Genomic DNA, 17,701 nt, shown 5'->3' with positions numbered 1-17,701 from the left:
ATAATAAACTAAAGCAAAGCTGAGTTGTAGGTGTTCCTTCCATGAGTCAGTGGCACAAGTAGGAAACAGAGCTCATGATTATTTAGTCCCAGGAACATTTTATCCCAAGAATAGGCTCATATACTTTGGTCCCTAAACAATACCCTGTCCTTATATAGCTTTTAAAAATAATCATTGCACAGGAGCAGAGTTGATCTGATTGCCAAATATGATGGTAGGCATATTTTATCTCTGCAAGCATGCTGACAGGAACCTTTGGTTTCCTTTGTTTCCTCTGAAGTGTTAAGGAATGCTCCATTGTTAAGATTATCTGACTGCATTCTACACCTGTAGATTTCTAAAAAAGAAGTGTTGGGGGGATGTGGTTTTTTGTTTGTTTTTGTTTATTTTTTGTGTTTTTCTTTGGAAGGAGTGTTATTGGGTTGGGGGGAGGAGGGGAGGGGTTGGTTTTGTTTTTTTTACTAATTCTTTTTCCTATGTTTCCTGTCTCTGAGAAGGGAAGTTCTGTAAGAGGAAGGGGGATGAATGAGTCAGGGTTATACTAGATTATCAAGAGTGAACCACTATCAGCACATATAATTTTTAGTCTTGTTACTATGTCTTCTGAAGATCTTCAAAAATTCACATATTTCTTCAGATTTTTTTCTCCTCTGTATTTTATATTATATAAAATATACATATATTATATAAAATATATAATTATATCTATATCTCTCAATATATATATATATATATATATATATATATTATAAGTCCTGGACTTAGTGCATTCCTATTTGAGTCACTTATAAGTAGCTAATGGCAGAAGTATCATCTGTCAAGGGGTTTTTTGAGCAGCTAAGACTGTCTTCATGGTAGCAAAATAAAAATGGGAAATAATTTGTAAAGAACTTTTTTCACAAAATGGAAGTGTGAGTCACAAAACTTAAATTCTGAGCTCTGGGAGAGTGGAGTGACAGAACTCAGAACTTTGGTCTTCATTTCCTTCTTTTGCACCTGAATCACAAGACTCTATTCTGTTCCTTTGGATAAGTAACATGCATTTTGTAGAATCCTTGTGTTTTACCACAATAGAGCACATGGATCAGAAATCTGTTTTGAATAGAACTAATTAAGTGAAACGAGTTCTGTACATATGCTTTGGATTTTGAGGCTTTAATATTTGGTAATATTTGGCGGGGGGGGGGATGGATTTTTAGAAGTCAAAATAAACAATTCACTTTATGAAATACATATTTCAAACTTCCTTTCATCTTAGTTCCTATGCAGTTATGATTTGCAGTTTTGCCAGCTAATAGAGCTGTCTTTGTATGATTATTCTATATAATGATTTCAGAGGAATTATCTGTTACTTAGAAGTAGTTTGCTGTATTTGTAAAGATCTATCTGGAAAATGTTCTTAGCTGCCAAACAGATTTTATTCTAACTCTAAAGATGTTTTCTGTGCCAGGTGATTGAGTTATATATTATGAGCTTGGAAAGCTGTATTGGAAAGGTGTATTGCTTATTACAGCAGGTGATTGTTTATCAAAGTGTATCAATGTGGATGCAGAAAGATTAAACACTTACTAGGTGCAATGAAGAAGGAAGTCCAACAATAACTTAACTTTTGGAATAACATAAATAACTGCAGAGCTATGCATTCATACAATTCTTCCAGACTGGGTTTCTTTTTCAGAAATATTTGTAGTTGTAAAATGAAATTATGTTTTTTCACGGGCATAGTTATACCTAGGCATGAAAGTAGAAACTATATATACATGTAATATGTAGGTAGATAGAAACACTTTCAAGTTTTTGTAGGAGTAACAAGTATGTATTGTTAAAATGACTTTGTATTGGTTATTGTCTGTGGCACCCAGTAATTATGAAGGATGATGGCACAGATGGATGCTTTGCTTTGTGTATTTATGCACAGGCTGGATGTGCCGTACATTTTTGTCCAGAGCTCTCCAAGTCTGGCGCTCTCTGAACATTTTGCTGTGTTCATCCATGTACACAGACAGTAAATGCAGGACTCAGGTGTTCCTGCCACCTCACAATTCAGGCCAGTGGCAGAAAGGAACTGACACCACAAATTCCCTGTCCAGTTCTTTTTGCTGGGCCATACTGCCTTCCAACATGTAAAACTAACTTCATACAGTGATTACAAAGTTGACACAGCCAAAACTGATGTCTGCTGTTGCATGCTGATCATGCTTCCCTTTTTTTTTTTTTTAGTAGATTCAGGAGGGTAGGACTGCTTCAGACCTTCTACTGCTCAGCTGTTCCTGCTGTTTTGGTTTGGCAGGGATATTGTAGTGTCTCCATTATCAAGCCCTGTTTTCACATTGCATATGACTGGTATTTGAAAAGTCCATCAGTTATTAAATCTTTCCAGAATTCTCTAGCCTGACCCCACTCCTAACAGTGTAAGAGAAAATTGATACAGAATATAGTAATTTGCTGAGAAGTGAAGAAATCCAAAATTATTGTCTTCAGGCTTTTCTCTCTCTAAAAGAAGGATTAATTTTGAAATTAAAAAAATGCATATTTCTGATTTACCAAAGGATGCTTACTGATTCAGTAGATCTTCAGAAGTTTATATGAAATAAAAATTCAGTTTTTAATTCTTGTATCTTAGGTGCTTTGGGGTTGATTCAGACCATGTTGGTTCTTCAGTAGATCTGTCATGTGCAAAGATGTTTGGCAATAAATTATAGATTCTGACTGACAAAATGGTACTTCAGAAACCAAGTTTGGGTCAAATCAAGGGGTTTGATCTGTATGACATTAGTTTGACTTGGTGAAAGTCAAACAAGGTAGCAAATTAGAAGCTTGAATCATAAGAAAAACATCAGCTAGGAGGTATTGAGTAGGTTGCAAGTAATATGGATGAGACCTACACTGTGTGTTACATAAAATGCAGTTGATATAACATCATTCAGTGTTAAAATATTGTTATATTTTACCACAGTAGCCACTATATATTGGAGAATCCTCATCTTGGTTCACTTTTGTATAGAGCAGTGTTGTTTGATTTTAATTTCAGTAAGGTAAGGTTTTTCTTATCAGCATGAAATCCCTTCTCTGCAGAGATAAAGATGTCTGTGCTCTGTTCCACAGCTAAGCAAAGAAATTCCACCTCTAACCAGCCCCAGTTTGCCAGAAAAAGTATCATTTTTAAACCCTGAAGCTTGGCTGCTGAGGCATTAAAACCACTGTTTCTGTGTAATTTGGATGGTGTTAATTTGAGTTGCAGCTCCAATGTAATCCCTTAGGATATCTCCCCTGCTGGAATCCAGTGAGTCAAAGGGTCTCTGGAGCATGTCTCTGTCAGGTCAGCTCTTCTGCCCCTCTGGACTGGCAGTGCAATTGTCCCTTTGCCACTACACCAGTCTTTGCTGTGACCAGAAGAAAGCCTTTGTTACTGCAGGAGGTGCAGACTGGTTTTTTACAGTCTTATGGTGGCAATGAGACCTAAAATGGGTGCTCAGATTGAACAGTTCTTTGGCTTCCATTAGAATTGTTCACCAAATTGCTAAGCCTTGATGGTTTTACTTGTTTTGATTTTTTTTTCAAATGAATAGGACTTAAATACCTTGTCTTAAACATATGAATGGAAACTGAGATGGAAATTTTTTTGACACTGCTTCATCCTTCATATGGGGGAAAGAAGGGAATCATCCTAGGTGGAAAAATGCAGTGACACAAACTACTAGGTCTGAGTACATATTTCTTGAGGTGTCTTGGGAAAGCCCTCCCCAAGACAGGAAGAGTACACTGCTGAAATGGATAGATATCTTCAGGCAAGTGAAGTGTCCAGGGAGGGAGAGTCATTGGCCCACCCCAGTGCTATTATCTCTGCAGTGTAATTGTTGAAAACCATTTCTGAAATCAGTGAGCTTTGTATGTCTGCCTCAAGGAGGTACTGAGATCACATAAGTATATCTGATCAAAAATGGTGCAGTATGTGCTTTGCTGTTGTGTAAGTAAAAAATTGAGATGTGATTTATCATGGCTTTTTGAAGGACTTGAGATAATGATCTCACAGAATAAGAATCAAAAGTAAAGAGAAAAAACAGATATCCTGCATATAAATTACCAGGAGTTTGTCATCTCTTGCTGTTTATACATGCTCTGATATATGTTCAAGCACAGACAAGCTTTTAGTTGGTTTCAAGTTTCACCTTTGTTGTCAGATAAAAAAAAGCTGTCTCAGATGTTAAAATATTTTTTTCTTATTTATACAAATGCAAACAAAAAATAATTTTACTTTTTTTCCTTTCCTTGTGATTTCATATATTGGAGCAAAAGTGTCCTGATGCACTACGTGACTGGTGCTGTTCTAAGAGGGAAGGAAGAGGCTTTGTGATTTAGGCAGAGCCATTTGGGTGATGTTTTTAATGTGCCTGTACTGCCCACATCCTAGGGGCTGCTGGTTCTGCCCATGTCCTGTGCAGCTGTGCCCAGCAGGCAGTGCCTCTGCAGGTACAGACAGACACATGAGTGCCCTAGACTGCACCTCTGTGTCACTTCATCCCTTAATTCACTGCAGGGCTCAAGCCTCACAGAGCCAGCAAAGCTCACTAGGTGAATTTGTACCTGAAGAGAGCCCCTGCAGCACAGCACATGAATGTGGGACACTGCTTGTGCCAGGCAAGGCTGAGCTCTGCTCAAACATGCACAAAGTCATGTTCCCATCTGTCCCAAGGACAGAAAGCTTCTTGTTTAATCTTGGGTCTAGGGCAGACCCAGGAAGCCACATGAAAAAAAGCTGTTGCTTGCTCCCCTCCATCAGGCTTGAGTTCTGAGGAGTAAAATAAATAACACATGTCTGTAATTAAAATACAAAGGAAATAGGGAGGGGGATAGTAAGGAACTCTTGAGCATGGTAATTACAGGCATCTGATTTTAGTGAAGGAATTAGAGGACTCTGAATGACTTAGCCCTATAGCCATTCTTAATCTTGAGGGAAGGGAGAGTGTATTCATTGGGGGTTGCTTTGTTTGTTTTAAATTACTTATGTTTTCACAGCAACTTTATCATCATTTTCCTGGTAGTAAAACCTATGGTAAATCTGCAATACAGTTTCCACAGAAATTTCTATTATAAAGTTCACAAATGTAGTTGAAATAATTACCACCTCGGTGCTAAATTCAGCGTTCTTTTAGGAAGACCCCAGGAAATATATTTAGCTAAAATAAATATCTATCTTAATATTTCCATGTGGCAAGGAACTTATGAATAAGTTTGAATTTATTTAAAATACTGTCTTTAAACTGTCTATAAATTATGTGATGGATAAGAATTTTAGTGTGGTATTCATTAAATTGCTTGAGTCATTTTTAAGTAGTACCTGAGATGGTTGAAGCTGAATGGACTTGACATACATAGGACACTTCTAACACATTAAAATAGTCCAGTGGAATTCACAAGAGTACAAATCCTTCATCAGAAACTGCTCAGTCTCCTCTATTTTGTATATTTCCTGGGGAAATGGCCCTTTTTTTACTGCAAGGAGTGTCAAGGAATCTCCAGGCATAAGCTCTCATAAAGTTTGCTTCTTCTTTCTTTTTTCCTTTCTTCACCATTTCCCACAGACTTTTCCATACAAAAAGCTTATTTGCATTTAAGGATTCTTTGTTCTTTGCTCTATACTAGATGGGATTTCTGTGCCAAAAGCTAAATAATTTTTGATTAACTGATACGAGCCTGGAAAACATGATGAGATGATTGCAAAGAAGCTGTTTGTTTGTTTGTTTACAACAAGTTAGATTTTTGTTTACAATATGCTAGTGAAAGCAAATTTTAACTAGAGAGCATTTGGAAGGAGAATAAATACAGTGAGAGAAAGCTGAAAAGACTAAAAAAAAAATTAAAATGATCATAGGAAAAAGGAGTAGTCTAGTTCTATTTCTGGAAACCTGGACTGAAACAGGTTTGTTGTCACATACAAAACTATAATTTTAGGTTTTTGAATGTGGGGTAGCTTTTTGTTTTTCTTTGTTGGTTGTTTTTTTAAAAAAAAAATAAGCTAATTAGTTTAAGTTCTTGCTTCTGCAATGAGTAAATGAAATAGAAACATAAAAGGATGGTGCACAAGAAATTTATCTGAATATGCAGTTGAGAACTCAGATTTGTTTTGTTGCCAGAAACTGGTTTTATATTGATGGAGACTTATGATAAATATGTCTTCAGAAGTCCATGGAAACATGAACCACTGATTTGTATTTCTCTGTGTTTTCAGTTGAAGCTCAGTGTTTTTCTTGTGTCATACAGTGATTATTACACAATACATAAGTTATGTGAAATACCTGAAGATTAATTAAATTTAAAGGATTTAATGTGATTTTTTTTTTCCTCTTATATCTGCAGAAGAAACCTTACCAAGCTGTCTCTCATCTTCAGCCACATGTTAGCAGAAATCAAGGCTATTTTTCCAAATGGACAATTCCAGGGTGATAACTTTCGCATCACCAAAGCCGATGCTGCAGATTTCTGGAGAAAATTCTTCGGAGATAAGTAAGTAACTTTTGTAAAATCCTCAATTCTTTCTAATTGTAAGCATAAAAAAATGGACTTTTCATAAATGCAAATAAGGGCTGGTGGGTGTTTTGAATATAACTTCTCATCTAAGTCTTTAAATTGGCTGAAATTGCTGAGTTCATTGTTAGTGGGTTTTGGTTTTTTTTTTCAGTGCTGTAACTTGCATAAAGGTAGTTCTGTCAAGGGTACTTCAGTCTTACTGCAAGAAGTTTTTGTTCTATTATAGGGTGAAGATAGTTCATTGCTTTTACAAAGTATATGGCAGATCATGTCCTTTTATATATATATTCTACAGAATATATATATAATCTACAAACAAAAACTCTAAAGTCTGAATTAGGAACTTGATATTAGTTTCATGGACAGTATGATTCCTTATCTCACCTTTAACTTTCTAACTACTACAGTATTTGGTGGAATGAAGTATGTGAAGTGTAGATATGTGATTTAATCCATATAGGAAATGCAATGGTGAAAAAGTAAAAGTAGGCATATGTGGGATTTTTGGTTTGTTTCTGGGAAAAAAACCCATTTAGAATACACATGTAAGCTAATAAAAGATGTGAAGCTTGTTCACTTTCTCATGTGGAATGTTTGTAAATGTAACAGTGACACAAGAGGAGTGCCAGAGGCAATAGGTTGGTGTATTTTTCATTATAGCAGAGCAGTCATTATGGTCATCAGCTCTTGTATCTTGCACAATGTTGGCAGAACAATTTCTGGAACAATCTGTGGCATCTTCTGAGCATAAACAGCTCTTTAAAATAAGTTGTTTTTTATTTAGAATACCAGTGTAGTAGGTTGGCACTTTTGCAAATCAGTTCTGTTCAGTGTGAATTTACAAGTTTCACTTCCATGTTTTTTTTGTTAGTCTAAACACACTGTCAGCTTTCCTCTTTCTGGGTTCATGGTAGTGTTTTCTGGTAATTTCTTTCCCATGTAAGTAATGTTAGTGTGATGAAGTTGCTATATCACTCCTCTGTTTTGTTAGAGAAAAGGAATTTAACCGTGTTCCGTGTTACCCGTTTTTACGTGAATATAATTTTCAAAATAACTTCAAATGTTCAGTTAAAGTTTTCTGGGGGATGAACTTAAATGACGTGTAGGGTTCTCTATCAGACAAGGCTTTTAAAAACATGTCAGTCAAGAAAAGAAAAACAGGATCTCTGATCAAATGACTAATGATCATGTTTGTTCGGCGTTGCTATTTTTTCTTCCTCTCTTTTTCCCCTTTTCTTAGGAACTCTCAGAATTTAAATTTCGTTGTGGTACTTTTTTTTCCTTTTGGGCTCTGTCCTTGAATGACCTTTAGCAGATGTCTTGATGGCAAACTGTGTTTCTGTCATTGGGATTTACAGATCTCCTCTGCAGTCTGCTGTTTCTGTCATTTCATCTGAACCAGTTTCCTCAGCTCCCCTGTTCTCTGTGCTGTTCCTCTTTGGGGCTCTCGACTGACTTCTACTGTCTGTGTGAGATTCAAGAGATTTCCTTCCATGGTCCTCCAATTTCCATTGGGAGATGACACAATAGATAGGTATTTGAGGTGTCAGACAGTGGGATACTGTGACATATTTATAAGTTCTTATCAGAACAAGATTGGTAAGGAGAATCTTTTAACTGCATCACTCCATCTGAACAACTCAGCTCTACCCTTGTCTTTTTCTTGTGCACACTTAACTCTTACCTCTTCTGGAGGTACTCATCTCCTGGAGCTCTTATTTCTGAAACCTTTCATGGCCTCAGTGCTGTTGCCATGCCTTTTCTAGGCTTTGGGGTTTTTTTCTGCTTATGCAAATTCCTGCATAGAATGCAACTTTAAATATGAACCTTCAGTATAAACCCTCTGACCTTCTCTGCTCTCCCCTGTGTACCTTGATAAGGGCTTTATAATGGTTGGGTTTTTTGATTGTTTTTTAGGGAGGGTGACTGGACGTTTGGGTTTTGTTGGCTTTTTGCCTAATACATTAATGCATCAAAAATACCTAGGAAACAAGGTAGTTTGGTGACATCCAGTTAAACATATGTATTTTTGGTTTTGTAGTATAGCCTGAAAACTTTTTTGAGTTATTTCTGGTCAGGTGCTTTACTTTCAGACCAAGTAAATAAGCACTGTTACTGGTGTTCCCAGCTCTTTTCCAATAAAGTGAAGCTGGTTTTGTTGCCTGTCTTCTGAGCAAAGAGCAGTAGATCTCTGCTTGGCAGACTTGCCATTATCTCAGGTTTAGTTAATTGTGCTTAAGTAACTATAAAACATGTAACAGCATATATGTCAAACAAACAGATGAGAAAAAAGTTCATTTGGCATTATTTTTAATCTCTTTGTTAAACAAAATGCCTGAAGCTTTTTAAACATTAATTATTTTCTAATCCTTTTAGAAATATATGGCAGATATGCCTGTAAGCCACATCCTTTACAGTGGGCCTGTTGTGACAAATTAGTTTGTGAATATGCTGGTATCACTTCCTTAAAAGCAAAGCCTGCATAAAGGTTTTGCAAACAACCCATAATATCTTTCTCTAACCTGGCCATCCAAAGGTAGGCCCCTAGGACTTTCTGAAACCCCCAACTCTGCTTAGGCAGTGCAGTGAAGGATTACAGGGAGGAACTTGATTGTGTGTTCCCTGGCTGCATCTCTGTTTTACAGGGCAAGCCTGGACCCCTCACTTGTTTCTGAACAGCAGCCCTTACTTTGGGTCACTGACTAACGCTGCTCAAGATTACAGCATAAATAAAAAGTAAGTTGTGCTGGATCTTGGCTTCTGATGGTAAATTGTAGTACTAAAAATATTTCTATTGCAGTTTGTTCTGATTGGAAGGAGGGAGTTTGAAGTATTTGATGAACTTATAATTTTTTCAACATAGTATTATCATTAAAACTTTCCTGTTTCTAAGCATAATGAATTGGATGCTTTTTTATAGAATCAAGCTTTTGCACTCATTTCTTTCTGAAATCTTTTAATTTTTTAATTTGAAATATTTTAAATATCAAGAAGACTATCACCAATAGTAATTTATATTTTCAAGTTGGCTTTCAGTTTTTGAAAACATGACCTACACTTCCTTTTAGAGAAAGCAACATGTTTGCTAGGGACTGAAATCCAAAACAGAGTTTTCATGAGTCCAGTTTGTACTTTAAAACAAAAAAGGAGTAATTTTTTTCCCCCACTGCTCTTTTCCAGTGAATGGGGAACTTTTAATTTTATTGGTTACATTTTTCTGTCTGAACACTTGCTGAAAAACTGTGCAGCTGGAACTAGGTTAATTTATCCTGTTCCTAATAAATTTCATAGTCTGCAGGCTTTCTTTTTTGTGTTTAGAGCTAGTCAGGTGTAAATTCGCGTGGCTTCAAACTTATGAGCAAAGTGAATGGCCAGACTCTTTCCCACCTTGGATCATACATCTAGCTGCTCGTTGCATTTCTGTTGAAAATACTGTGTAGAACTCAGCAAACAATTTGAATGCCTCCCTCATAGCAAAGTGCTGACATAGCCACATATTCTTAGCCTTCAAATACCTTCTTAGTTTTGACATTTCTGGTACACCCCTAAAAAACTTCTAGACAGTGGCAGTCTAGAATGGCTACAATGCCAGGAGCTGGAGAAGCTGATCTGGCAGAGAATGCTACGTGAGAGCAGCAGATGTACCAATAATGGAAATCATCAGCACTCACACAGGCAGAAAGAGTATAAGGAGCACACAGAGCCTTTACAATTGTGAGTTTTTTCCAGTATTGCATGTTTCAGAGGAGAATGGGAAACCTTGGAAGTTATAGGATATTTGGAAGGGATCTGGAGACATTAATGTGGGATTCAGGAGTGTATAGGGAGGATTGATAAATCAAAGTGGAAGATAATGAGATTGTGATTGGGTGGAAGGAGAAAGGTGCTAATTGCCCTATGAAGAAGGAAAGAGTGGAGGTATTGATTTCTCTGCAAGGACGAAGTAAAACATGTATCCAAATTAGGGGGGGTAGGTGAGGAGGTCAGCAGTGTTCAGTAGAAGGCCCAGGATTATTTTGGTGTATAGATTTTGTCAAGGAAGCTGACAGAGAAAAGATATCAGGGAGATGGGGAATAGTTTAGTTTGGATTTGCTTTCTGAAAACAAATCAGGAATGGCTGAGATCATTCTAAAGGCTAAATGACTGGAATAGGTAGTCTCTGGTATTTTCACAGGCTATGTGGAAAAAGAGAGCCTCTTGAAGAATATAAAGGAGCTGACTGAAAAAGAACTAAGAAATAAATTGACACAAGCTTTACCTATACCAAAAAAGAACTTGATAATGTCAAAAGCAGGAAAGTAGTGAAGTTGACATGTGATTTTCCTGAATTTGTAGTGATTGCTAGAGTACAATGATTGGAACAGGTGGTTTTAGTGGAGTGAATCTTCACCCCCAGTTGACCATCGTAGTTGTGCTGAAGCAAGTGCTAGTTCCATGTACAGCTAGACAGGAATGTTCAGTGGAACTGTGAAATTGTAGGGCATGTAATCAGCAGTTCCACTTGTTTACAGATACTTTAGTAACCCCCCCCAGTGGGTTGTAAATCTGCATATAAAACACAATCTGATAGCATCTTCATTACCAGCATTTTATTACTGTATGCTGCTTGATGAGAATTTGCCTTGACTTCTCACTCATTTTAATAGCATGTTATATCTTCTATTGTTTTTGGTTTTTTTCTGTGTAGAACTGTGCAAAATGCCACAGGGAGCAATCCTGAATTGTGAAGGAGATCAGGCAAGATGACCTAACAGATCTTTCAGCTTCTTAATTTGGAAACTACAGAAGTCATGTAGGGCTTGGTAGCTATTGAAATTTGTTACACAAATTTCTGATTTGTGACAGTCTTCATGTTGCAGAATGAATCAGTAGCAAAATGTCAATATTCTTAGATTTTAATTTTTTCCACAGTTCTGCCATTTATTTAACTTTTAAACTTTTTATTCTTTATTTTGGAACTTTATAAATGTTAAAGCATTTCTGTTATTGTTTTCAGGTAAATTGATTTCCCATCCACCTTTTAGTTGCTGAGGAAATAGAAATTCTTTCGCTGTTGTGATCAAAGACAATACTATTTTACTGCTCCTGTATTTTTTTCCAGATGAGGCCTGAAATGTATTTATTTTTTATTGGAATTTATGAAAAAATGTGGCTATTGATTTCTCTGTAGCAGTTAAACAGTGCATTTCAAATTGATATTCTAAACTTGGAGTAGCTGTGGTTCTGCTGTGGTCAGTGCTTTTTGGCTCAGGCTAGAACAGACACGGCCTCAGTGGTTTGGGTTCACAGAAGCAGCAGTAAAACAGGCAGACCACAATGCACAACTTATCTGACAGTTAAATGTTGCCAAGTTCAAGAGACCTCAGATAAGCTAAGTTTTAACACCTTGTTAATCCCCCTAATTTATTACTTGATTTTCTGTTCTTGCTGCTGATAGTGCCCAAGAGCCCTATTACTGCCTGAACAGTGTAAAAATACAGACTGAAGAGTTGGTCCTGGCCCAGAGAGCTTCAAATCTGAGTATGAGCTGAAGTGTAAAGGGAAGCCAAAGACAGAGATGAAAGTGGAAGAGGCAGTGGTCCAAATGCCATTGCCCTCATCACTGTCAAGACAGGTGTTTTAGTAACAGGAACTTTTAAAGAGTTTAAAATGGGGCTTTTGGCTTATTGATATACCAGTTTAAACTTGAGCTAGATACAGAAGGTACTGTTCTCTGGGTACTGGTAAGACAGGAATCTCTCTAGACCTCTTTCCTACAAATTCAAGATGAAAATGCTTGAATAAGACAACAGGTAACATTACAGAGAAGAGCAAGTCAGTAGAAAGTTGCAAGACAGGATTAGAAAATGGAAAAGAGCAGTCTTCACAGCTGTTCTGGGTATCTAAGAATAAAGTAATTTTTGCAAATTTAAGTTTTGCATGTACAAAAGATAGAAGAAAGTTCTGATACTTTGCACACCAGATTGTGAGACAGGAGAACACATTCTCCATGGATAGACAGGAGAGGCAATGTTTTAAGTATAAAAGGATGTGCAAAAGTGTGAACATGCTTTGATTTTGTTGTTAGAGATCAGAGTTGAAAATACAGAGAAGTGAACAGAAACACAGAGTTCCTGTATCTCAAGGAACTTGCTGTCTCTCCAGCAATGTCCAGTTACACAGCTTTGGAAGAGGCTTTTTTTGGTGGTATATTTTCTCCATTTCATAAGGCTGATTTTCTCTCTTTTTCTGTTCTCATTAGATTCATCTATATTTGTTCACAGTGATGTCACTATTTAGCAATTGTACTGGCATGATATGGCAGAATTCCTTTTTTCCCTTAGGACTGAATTTTTCAAGCCTTCTGTGTGTCATTTATTTGCTTTGCAGTTCAGAAGCAGTGGAAACATGTTGCCTCTCACTTAAAACTGAAGCAGCAGTCTTAAGAAAATGCTCTTTTCAGTGGTGATAAGTCAAAATCCACATTGCTCACTGCAGACTTAGAAAGAATGTTGTTTCTATCTGGGTCAGTATTTGCTTGAATATTTTTGAGATTGCTCTGGAAACAGTATAATGGCCTTTTCATGGTGTGTTTTTTGGCAACATTTGAAAGTGTCTCTTGCAGAAAAAAAACCATTCACTGTAAGTGTAAGTTATACAGGTACATGTTTACCTCCCTAGACATTCTTGTGGTCTGATCTGGTTCAAATGGAAGCAGTGTCACTTGACATTCCAGGGTAGCTGCATCTCTGCAGTTTTACACAAGTGCTGTTCTCTTTGTGCTCAGGAAATGGATGCTTCATCTCCAGGCAATCTTCATTTTTATTAACGTCTTTTGCTTTTAATAATGTAGCAACATTTGGGGAGTTTAGAAAATCCCATGTATGCATGATGAGGGCAGGAGGGAAGAGAGAACCTAAATTCCTCTGCTAAATCACTTGGAAATCACATGCTAAACACTAATCCTTTCACTTTAAGCATGTGGAAGTTGTGTGGGTGGTGTTTAAAACACTTTATTTCAGATTATAGAGTCATACTTTCTTTGATGTGTGCCAACAATAGTAAATAGATACCATCCTATATAACAGTATTTTTAAAATCTTATGTTTCATATAGGACACTTTTGAATTCATAGTTTTTCAGATACACTTACTAAATCTACTATTGCAGAAGAAAGGGAATGAAGTAGTATCATTTAGAGAGACCTGTGGAGAAATGGCTTATTTTAGGGTTTTTGACAGGAGAAATGGCTTATTTTAGGGTTTTTGACAGGACTCTTTAAGAACACAATCCCAGGGTAAATACCATGATCCAGACAGTTTTGTTGATTTGAGAGATGCACAGAAAACCTCTTAAGGAAATATTTTTCAGGACCATTTTTTTATTTTTGTTTTCTTTCCTTGAATTGGCATGAGCTTGCTTCTACTTTAATGATGAGGAAAGGCAGTACAAGGACATGTTGTGTATAAATCATTTCCTAAAAGATTGGCAGGTGGATATTAGGATTTCCTTGTAAAAGGTCCTTCTGTTCTTTTACTGCTGTACATCTTGACTTTCTTTATATTTTTGTTTCCTTCTAATATTACCTCTCTGAAGATTTTTTTGAGCTGATAGTGTTGCAATAAATTAATATGTAGCACAGTCAAGGTATGTACCTGTAATTCAGTCATATTTTCTTCTTCTTTTTTTTTTTTCTAAAGTGTATTATAAAAAAAGAAATTGTTACCAAAGCTCTAAACAGGTATATCTGTTTGTAATGTGTGCATATGCAGTAGTGCTGTAAACTTTGGGCATCAAACCTTTGACAGTGAAGTACAGTCACTGTTTAGTGCCACCCTCTCAGGTGAGAGACTCCCCAGAACATTGTTTCAGCTGGAGTCAAGTCATGGGCACTTCTTCTACAAGGGATAGCTTATGTAACTACAATTAAATACCTGAAATTCTGAGACCTGCACTTCCTCAGCCTGATTCTGTAGACAGCTAATGTTACCCAGACATCAAACCACATCTTTCTGATGAGCTGAGGCAGAGCTGACTGACTCATCTCCTAGACAAGTGTCTACAGGTTCAGCCTAATAGCATGAGGCATGTGCAGAATATCTGCCAGCCTCTAGTGCAAAGCATCGTTAGGACATGATGCAACAAATATTACAAAGATCCCTGAAAATATTTATAGGAGATACCTTCTATGGTTCAGGAGCTGAATGTGGCAGGCAGTGGTTTCATTGCAAACAGGGTTTTGTTATTTTCTTTCTATAAGAACGGGTGTTTTATATATGTAAACATATGTATGTATTTAAATAACAGTCTAAACATGCTATTGATGAGGACAGTCTGAATCTCCATCTTGGTCCTATTCTTTTTTCCCTTCCACTGCCCCTGCCACCAACCAAAACCCAAATTAAAATAACTTTAGACTTGAGAATCATGAACTGACGCCTTCAAAGGCTGTGTATCCCCTAAAACACAAGAAAGCAAGAGCAGTGAAATGTTCATTCAAACAGAAACTCAACTTGCCAGCCATCTCTGAAAGCTTCTTTCATGCTGAGTGAGCCCTCCCAGATCTCTGCAGAGGATGTTTCTCAGGGTGCCTGAAAGGTCACCAGGTTTCAGTGATGCAGGAGCAGGAGGAGAGGACATTGCAGAAACTCACCTTGTGAAGACCCAGTAACACCTGCATTTAGTGGGTGTGTGCAGTCTGCAAGGTCTTAAAGAGATCAGCATATGCGTGGATAAATTGGAGAGAGACACTGGGGAGAAATAATCCCTGGCTGATGCTGTTTCAAACTATTTTGAAATGATAACTATAAAATAGCTGCTGAGAAATAGGAGTTAACAGGTTTCAACAACCAATTCACACCTTTATTTAAAGAAAGCAGAAGATAAAAGACCTATCCCAGGAAGCTGCAGAGAAAAAAAAAACCTGCTGAATTTAGTGTATTTTAAATTTGGGCCACCACTATTTCAAGCACTTGTTCTTGGAGAAATCCCAAAAAATAACTTTAGTTGTTATGTCATTAGCTAATCACTCATTTTCCAGCATCTGCTTTCTGTCTTAGCCAAAATATAGCCAACAGAGCTCTGAAAACATGCTTTCCTGAAGACTTTTGTTTTCTGTGCTGCTGGTGGAGTCTTGGGAGTGTGGGTTGTTTGTGAATAGATAGCTAAAGATCCTACTTATTAATTGCATCTAAGGAACTGTCTTGTGCAAGGGATGAAAAAGCCTATTGTTAAGGTGTAGTGTGATTGTCATCATATCTGATAAATGCTCTATTGTTTTTTTCTTTTAGGGTTCTTGTCTTTAAAAAACCTCAAAACAATAAAATTAATACCCTCTCCCCCAAAAAATAAAACCCAAAAAACCAACAAATAACAACCAAACAAAAAGCTCACAAAACCCACAGTCAACCCTGAAACTTTTCTAACCTCATTTCAGCATGATCCCAGTGCTGTAACCATTTAGGGTGGTTTATAAAGAGAATCAGAAAAAAATTTGGAACCATTGTTACAGGAGCTAAATAAGCAGTAGGCTCTTGAGCCAAGACAACTTTAGCACCACAAAAGCACTGATTTTTCTAATTTCTTTTGTCTGAATTTAATGCAATGTTTTATTCTCTCTTTGCCCTAATGAAAATTTGATGTGCATTCTTTCATAAATGGCATCTGATGTGGTATCTCTCTTCAGCTCTTTGTGGTTTCCTGTTTTTCATACACAGATGAAAGTATCTGCTGTGATCTATTAAACTTCCCATTTTGTCATTTATGACTTTCTCAATACAAGCCTGCCTGCATGTAACAAGTGAATTTCTTTGCACTTAGAAATGTAGTGACTATCTTATGCATTAGAAATACAGGAGTATATCTTTGGTGTTGTACTTCAGATTATTGCTTGTTTGAATTTAGGATAACTGTGTAGTATTTGTTACACAGGACCAACTTAATACATTTGTTCCCCCCCACCCCATGTAAGTTATTTGCATTTGTGCATGAGAAAATAGAAGAACTAAAGCAATTTGAACTAATAAAATTTACAGGAAATATTACTGAGTTTGTGAGGCCTGTGTTTTTTGTTGATATAGCAGTTATTAACAAAATATTACTATGAATGTGTGAGATCTTGTCCTAAATAATTATGCATTTGGTATATTTTGGTTAATTAATTTTTTTTTTAAAATATCATATAATCTGATCTCAGTGTGTGGGGGAACATTTTTAAGAGGTGTTATGGCTTAGCAAAATTTGGATTTGACCCCAGTGACCACAAGAATTATTTCTGTTACTGAGAGTGATAAGATGAAGCACATTCAAGTGATCAACCTCATCCAAGTTTCCAAATACAAGTATTTGGCTGGTGAAATAACTAACCTGCATTATCTTCAACTGTGGAAATAGAAACTGAATCTGACAGAACATGGCTTCGTGTGTTAGAAAGGATAATTCTAATTTCCTGTCTATTAAAGTTAATGTAGCTGTCATGGCTTATGACAGGGCTTGGACCATTCTCGGTGGTATCTGGTTGATCGCTGTCATGTTACTTGACCACTGTTCATGAGCTTTAACTATAGCAATAATCACATAATTGTGGATATTAAATTGATGCTTATCATACTGGGAAGGGAGATTTTGAAGAAAGGAGTTTTTAACAAGCATAGAGCTGGTCCTTTGCATTGTCTCTGAAAGGATGTGAGATTGTTTGCAGCACCTGCTTGGTAGGGTACTTTGGTTTCTGCAGTGTTGTTTTTGTTGTACTCTTAAGGAAGCTTGAATATTTATCTTTGTGAAATAAATGGCACTTCAGCTGTGTTTAAAGGAAGGTAAGACATTTTTGTATTTGCTTAGGCTGCTTTCAGAAAACTTAATTTGTGGGGTTTTACTTTCCTCTGTAGAGAAACCAAATTAATGTTGCACTTCACTCCTTTAAAAGTTCAGTTTTGATGTCTGAATGAGGTATCATATCTTAAATATTTCACTGAATTTATTCTTTCTGCCTGTTTAACAGAACTATAGTGCCATGGAAAGTGTTCAGGCAGTGCCTTCATGAAGTTCATCAGATTAGCTCTGGTTTGGAAGCAATGGCTCTTAAATCTACTATTGACTTGACCTGCAATGACTACATTTCAATTTTTGAATTTGATATCTTCACTAGATTATTTCAGGTAAGATTTGAAAATTTTAGATACTTATGTGAATTTT

The 17,701-nt window shown here is 36.7% G+C and overlaps 1 protein-coding gene across 3 annotated transcripts in view; it reads left to right on the top strand.

Moving 5' to 3' along the window:
* The window catches only part of CBLB (Cbl proto-oncogene B), a 130,728-nt gene that overhangs the window by 60,053 nt on the left and 52,974 nt on the right, over positions 1-17,701 (top strand). For all 3 annotated transcript variants that reach the window (XM_015636819.3, XM_015636832.2, XM_015636827.2), the window contains exons 4-5: positions 6,358-6,504; positions 17,508-17,664. In XM_015636819.3, the coding sequence (XP_015492305.1) occupies positions 6,358-6,504; positions 17,508-17,664 (304 nt within the window). The remainder of the gene's footprint in view (positions 1-6,357; positions 6,505-17,507; positions 17,665-17,701) is intronic.

Source organism: Parus major, chromosome 1, assembly GCF_001522545.3.
Source record: "Parus major isolate Abel chromosome 1, Parus_major1.1, whole genome shotgun sequence".
In the NCBI taxonomy this organism is placed as follows: domain Eukaryota; kingdom Metazoa; phylum Chordata; class Aves; order Passeriformes; family Paridae; genus Parus; species Parus major.
The sequence above is the reverse complement of the archived record's forward strand: the minus strand, read 5'-3'. Positions and strand labels throughout refer to the sequence as shown.